Here is a 6,525-nt window from a genome sequence, read left to right on the forward strand (position 1 = left end):
ATGCTCATGGAACATTCTCAAGAATCGACCACATATTGGGACATAAAACGAATCTCAATAAATTTAGGAGCATAGAAATTGTCTCAAGTATCTTCTCTGACCACAATGCCATGAAATTAGAAATCAACCACGGGAAAAGCAAAGAGAAAAAACCTACTCCATGGAGACTAAACAACATGCTACTAAAAAACCAATGGGCCAATGAGGAAATCAAGAAGGAAATTAAAAACTACCTTGAAACAAATGATAATGAAGACACAACCTCTCAAAATCTATGGGATGCTGCGAAAGCAGTGCTCAGAGGGAAATTTATAGCAATACAGGCCTTTCTCAAAAAAGAAGAAAGATCCCAAATTGACAACTTAACCCTCCACCTAAATGAATTAGAAAAAGAAGAACAAAAAAGTCCTAAAGTCAGCAGAAGGAAGGAAATTATAAAGATCAAAGAAGAAATCAATAAAATAGAGACAAAAAACAATAGAGAAAATTAATAAAACCAAGAGCTGGTTCTTTGAAAAGGTGAACAAAATTGACAAACCCCTGGCCAGACTCACTAAAAAGAGGAGAGAAAGAACCCAAATCACCAAAATTATAAATGAAAAAGGAGAAATCACAACGGATACAGCAGAAATACAAAAAACCGTAAGAGAATACTATGAACAACTATATGGCAACAAGTTTGACAATCTGGAAGAAATGGACAATTTTCTAGAATCTTACAGCCTGCCAAAACTGAATCAAGCAGAAACAGACCAACTGAACAGACCGGTCACTAGAAATGAAATTGAAGAGGTCATAAAATCACTCCCTACAAATAAAAGCCCAGGACCAGATGGCTTCACAGGTGAATTTTATCAAACATATAAAGAGGAATTGGTGCCCATCCTCCTTAAACTCTTTCAAAAGGTTGAAGAAGAAGGAATACTCCCAAAGACATTCTATGAGGCCACCATTACCCTCATTCCAAAACCAGGCAGAGATACCACCAAAAAAGAAAACTATCGGCCAATATCATTGATGAATATAGATGCAAAAATTCTCAACAAAATCTTAGCCAACCGAATCCAACAACATATCAAAAAAATTATACACCATGACCAGGTTGGGTTCATCCCAGGTTCACAAGGATGGTTCAACATACGCAAATCAATCAGCATCATATACCACATTAACAAAAAAAAAGTCAAAAATCATATGATCATCTCAATAGACGCAGAAAAAGCATTTGACAAAGTTCAACATCCATTCATGATCAAGACCCTCGCCAAAGTGGGTATAGAGGGAACATTCCTGAATACAATCAAAGCCATTTATGATAAACCCACAGCAAATATAATCCTCAATGGGGAAAAACTGAAAGCCTTCTCACTCAAATCTGGAACAAGACAGGGATGCCCACTCTCACCACTGCTCTTCAACATCGTTTTGGAAGTCTTAGCCACAGCAATTAGACAAACAAAAGAAATAAAAGGCATCCATATAGGAAGAGAAGAGATCAAACTGTCACTGTATGCAGATGACATGATTCTATACCTAGAAAACCCTAAGGACTCAACCCCAAAACTCCTTGAACTGATTAATAAATTCAGCAAAGTGGCAGGATATAAGATCAACATTCAGAAGTCAGTTGCATATCTGTATACCAGCAATGAAACATTAGAAAAGGAATACAAAAATACGATACCTTTTAAAATTGTACCACACAAAATCAAATACCTCGGAATACACCTGACCAAAGAGGTAAAGGACCTATATGCCGAAAACTATAAAACCTTAATCAAAGAAATCAAAGAAGATGTAAAGAAATGGAAAGATATTCCATGTTCCTGGATTGGAAAAATCAATATTGTGAAAATGGCCATCCTACCCAAAGCAATCTACAGATTCAGTGCAATCCCTATCAAATTACCCATGACATTTTTCACAGAACTAGAACAAACAATCCAAACATTTATATGGAACAACAAAAGACCCAGAATCGCCAAAGCAATCCTGAGAAACAAAAACCAAGCAGGAGGCATAACTCTCCCAGACTTCAAGAAATACTACAAAGCCACAGTCATCAAAACAGTGTGGTACTGGTATCAAAACAGACAGACAGACCAATGGAACAGAATAGAGAATCCGGAAATTAACCCTGACACCTATGGTCAATTAATCTTTGACAAGGGAGGCAAGAACATAAAATGGGAAAAAGAAAGTCTATTCAGCAAGCATTTCTGGGAAACCTGGACAGCTGCATGCAAAGCAATGAAGCTAGAACACACCCTCACACCATGCACAAAAATAAACTCCAAATGGCTGAAAGACTTAAATATACGACAGGACACCATCAAACTCCTAGAAGAAAACATAGGCAAAACACTCTCTGACATCAACATCATGAATATTTTCTCAGGTCAGTCTCCCAAAGCAATAGAAATTAGAGCAAAAATAAACCCATGGGACCTCATCAAACTGCAAAGCTTTTGCACAGCAAAGGAAACCAAAAAGAAAACAAAAAGACAACTTACAGAATGGGAGAAAATAGTTTCAAATGATGCAACTGACAAGGGCTTAATCTCTAGAATATATAAGCAACTTATACAACTCAACAGCAAAAAAACCAATCAATCAATGGAAAAATGGGCAAAAGACCTGAATAGACTTTTCTCCAAAGAAGATACACAGATGGCCAGCAAACACATGAAAAAATGCTCAACATCGCTGATTATAAGAGAAATGCAAATCAAAACTACCATGAGATACTACCTCACACCAGTCAGAATGGCCATCATTAATAAATCCACAAATAACAAGTGCTGGAGGGGGTGTGGAGAAAAGGGAACCCTCCTGCACTGCTGGTGGGAATGTAAACTGGTACAGCCACTATGGAGAACAGTTTGGAGATACCTTAGAAATCTATACATAGAACTTCCATATGACCCTGCAATCCCACTCTTGGGCATCTATCCGGACAAAGCTCTACTTAAAAGAGACACATGCACCCGCATGTTCATTGCAGCACTATTCACAATAGCCAGGACATGGAAACAATCCAAATGTCCATCGACAGATGATTGGATTCGGAAGAGGTGGTATATATACACAATGGAATACTACTCAGCCATAAAAAAGGATGACATCATGCCATTTGCAGCAACATGGATGGAACTAGAGAATCTCATCCTGAGTGAAATGAGCCAGAAAGACAAAGACAAATACCATATGATATCACTTATAACTGGAATCTAATATCCAGCACAAATGAACATCTCCTCAGAAGAGAAAATCATGGACTTGGAGAAGAGACTTGTGGTTGCCTGATGGGAGGGGGAGGGAGTGGGAGGGATCGGGAGCTTGGGCTTATCAGACACAACCTAGAATAGATTTACAAGGAGATCCTGCTGAATAGCATTGAGAACTATTGTCTAGATACTCATGTTGCAACAGAAGAAATAGTGGGGGAAAAACTGTAATTGTAATGTATACATGTAAGGATAACCTGACCCCCTTGCTGTACAGTGGGAAAATAAAAAAAAAAATAAAAAAAAATAAAATAAAATATGAAACTAGTGAACTTATCTATGGAACAGAAACAGACTTGGAAAAATAGAGACCAGATCTGTGCTTGCCAAGAAGAAGGGAGTTGGGAGAGGGACGGACTGGGAGTCCTGATGGAATTTCTTTGAGGCCAGGCATTGTCACTGCAGTGTTCTGGGTCCCTGCTGTGGTGTGGGTTCATTCTCTGGCCTGAGAACTTCCATATACCATGAGTGCATCCAAAAAATAAAAAAGGTGAAGTAAATCAGACAGAGAAAAACAAATATATCATAATGCTTATACATGGAATCAGAAAGAAAAAGAGAAAATTTTAAAGATCCCTATGTGCTTCTAACTTTCTCAGGGGAAATGGGCAATCACAAAATCTGTATTAGTGCTTCCATTGTGGCTCATTGAGTTAAGAACCTGACTGGTATCCTCGAAGATGTGGGTTTGATCCCTGGCCTCGCTCAGTGAGTTAAGGATCTGGCACTGTCGTGAGCTGTGGGGTGGGTTGAAGATGTGCCTCGGATCTGGTGTTACTGTGGCTGGGGTATAGGCCGGCAGCTATTGCTCCCATTTGACCCCTTGCCTGGAGACTTACATATGCTGCAGGTGCAGCCCTAAAAAGACAAAAAAAAAAAAAAAAAAAGACTCCTGGAATCATTCAATATTCTAAGGACGATTATGGTCATCCCACCAAGGCAAACAAAACTCAAGCCACTCAAAATTTGGTTCTGGTGTCAAGTCTACTAAAGCCACAAACATACCAAGAGGGTATGAAATGGTTTACTTTCAATTGTGGTGGCTTTTCGTGGAGCCAGGAAGGCCACTGTTCCAAAAATGGATTGAGAGAAGGGAGAAAAGCCAATAATTTGGGAGATTTGTTGGTTGGGGAAATTGTCCCTGTAAGAAAGGTCTTCCTGGGTTAGAATCCCTATCCTAAGGCCAGAGAAGTGGCACCAGGCTGTCCTGAGAGTTTTCCCAGATGTGGGGCAGAGGAGAAGGCAGAGGGTGAGGTTTAAGAGAAATCACCAATCAGACATCAAATATGGACTCGGACTCTTTATTATAAGGACTTTCCCCAACACAGGAAGAAAGAACACACAGAACATCTGCCCAGGGAGCTCAGACCTCATCTTCAACTATTCTTAGTTTAAATGATGTGGAAAAAGGTCTAACAGAGAAGTAGGGCATAAGTTTTCCTGTAAAAATGGCACTGAATGTATATAAATTAGATCTATCATACAAGTTGTAAAAAGAAACTTCTCCCAACTCATAGTCCAGAAAAACACCAATGTGACAGGAGTTGCCTGAAACCCCTGTGTCAGGTGTAGTGGCCCAGACCTGAATTTTCCAGCAGCCATTGTCTGGGGTTGGTGGTATAGGAACATTTCTGGGGAAAGATTCTTTACACACACCTAAGGACAATTCACCCAGGCCTCTTCCTTCAACCTGCCAAAAATGCCTGCCAGCATCAAATCCCTCAGAACCCAAGACAGCTGGGTGAGAAGTAAAGGCCTTGGGATTATGAACATGGTTGGGTTCCAAGCTTTGAAATGTTGCTGTTTTCCCATCTTGTGAAAGGATGAGACTGCCGTGAGCAGTTTCAGCATCAAGTGTCAGATATTCCTGAAATGTACTGATCATTTTGTGCAGGCCAAAATATTGTGGGGGGAGAGTGAAAATCTCCTTGTTTAATTCATAGGAAAAGCCTGCTGGGCTCTCCAGGTTTTCAAATGTGCTATGGATCTTTTCAATGCCCATCAGTAAATCCACATCAGGTTGTGCACACTTATCAGTTATTTTTCTAAGCAGAATTTTCAATCTGGATTCATGGCCTGATATTTTGTGGTTTGTTCCAATTATTTTATCTTGAACCCTCTTCTCTTCCTTCAGTAACCTAACACAAATTTCATCATGCTCTATTCCCAAGAAATGTTTAATGTATTCAACTTCTGAGTGCAAATCCCTCCTTTGATTCTCCACCTTCCTCACCAATTCAAATGATTTTGAGACTTGCATTTCTAATGCCTTATTGGCCTCCTTAAACTGCTTTGTAAGGTGCTCAATGGAGCCTTTGAGCCTCTTCCTATGACAGGCTGCAGCCTGTTCCATGGGCACCAGGTGGTGATCCTGGTGGTCACAGGAGACCTGGCACTGGGGACACAGCAGCTCCAGGTCCTCCTCACAAAACAGGCTGAGAACCTGATGGTGCTTCTCACATAGTGGTTTCTCTTCCTGCTGCTTCCCCTCACCTTCCGTGTTGGGAAGTTGCTTCACAACATCAACCATGTGACAGAGCTGGGTGTTCCTCCTGAGGCTCCTGTCAGGGCAGTGCTGGAGGCACACAGGACAGGGGAAGTCGCCCTGCAGACCCTCCCAGCGCTGGAGGAGGCACGAGTGACAGAAGTTGTGCCCACAGTCAGTGGTCACTGGGTCTCGCAGGTAATCCAGGCAGATGGGGCAGCTGGCTTCTGCTTGGAGCTGTGCCAGGGAGGCTGCCTGGGCCATTGTCCAAGGAGGGTTTCTTTGTGAGGACACTCCTTCAGACAGACAAGGGAGAAGCTTCTCGTCTTCAGCCTTCTCTCTGTTCCTTCCTGGCTGCCAGGAGGTTGGCCGGGATCTGCAGGGAGCTGTGCTTCCTCAAGACTATTTCTATCCCTGCCCTTCCACTCCAAACAAGCAGCCAGGAGGACTTAAGAGTCCCCGTCACTCTCTGCTTCCTTTGTCACTTTGGTCCCCTTTTACTCAATGGGCTGAAATGGAAGTTTGCTAGGTAGTCCTCTTCCTCAGAGAAGGAAGGGATGCAGGTCAACAGCACAGAGGGGATCAGCACAATCCAGACATGAGCAGCCGTATGGCACAGCTCACCTGTTTCCTGCAAGAAAATGATAATAAGGAGGAGAGAATATATATTAGAGATTAGGAGCATGCATATATATATGACATTGCCTTACCAGGCTTTTCCTTTTTTTTTTTTTTCTGATTTCAAATATATAT

General features: G+C 41.3%; 1 protein-coding gene across 1 annotated transcript; it reads right to left on the reverse strand.

Moving 5' to 3' along the window:
- On the reverse strand, window positions 4,651–6,036 carry LOC110261945 (putative tripartite motif-containing protein 75). The gene has a single exon (XM_021100527.1). The coding sequence runs from the start codon at window positions 6,034–6,036 to the stop codon at window positions 4,651–4,653; it is 1,386 nt and encodes a 461-aa protein (XP_020956186.1).

This window comes from Sus scrofa, chromosome 8, assembly GCF_000003025.6.
Source record: "Sus scrofa isolate TJ Tabasco breed Duroc chromosome 8, Sscrofa11.1, whole genome shotgun sequence".
In the NCBI taxonomy this organism is placed as follows: domain Eukaryota; kingdom Metazoa; phylum Chordata; class Mammalia; order Artiodactyla; family Suidae; genus Sus; species Sus scrofa.

Coding starts and splice junctions, on each gene's coding strand:
- LOC110261945 (XM_021100527.1), bottom strand. CDS start 6,036: ATGGCCCAGGCAGCCTCCCTGGCACAGCTCCAAGCAGAAGCCAGCTGC.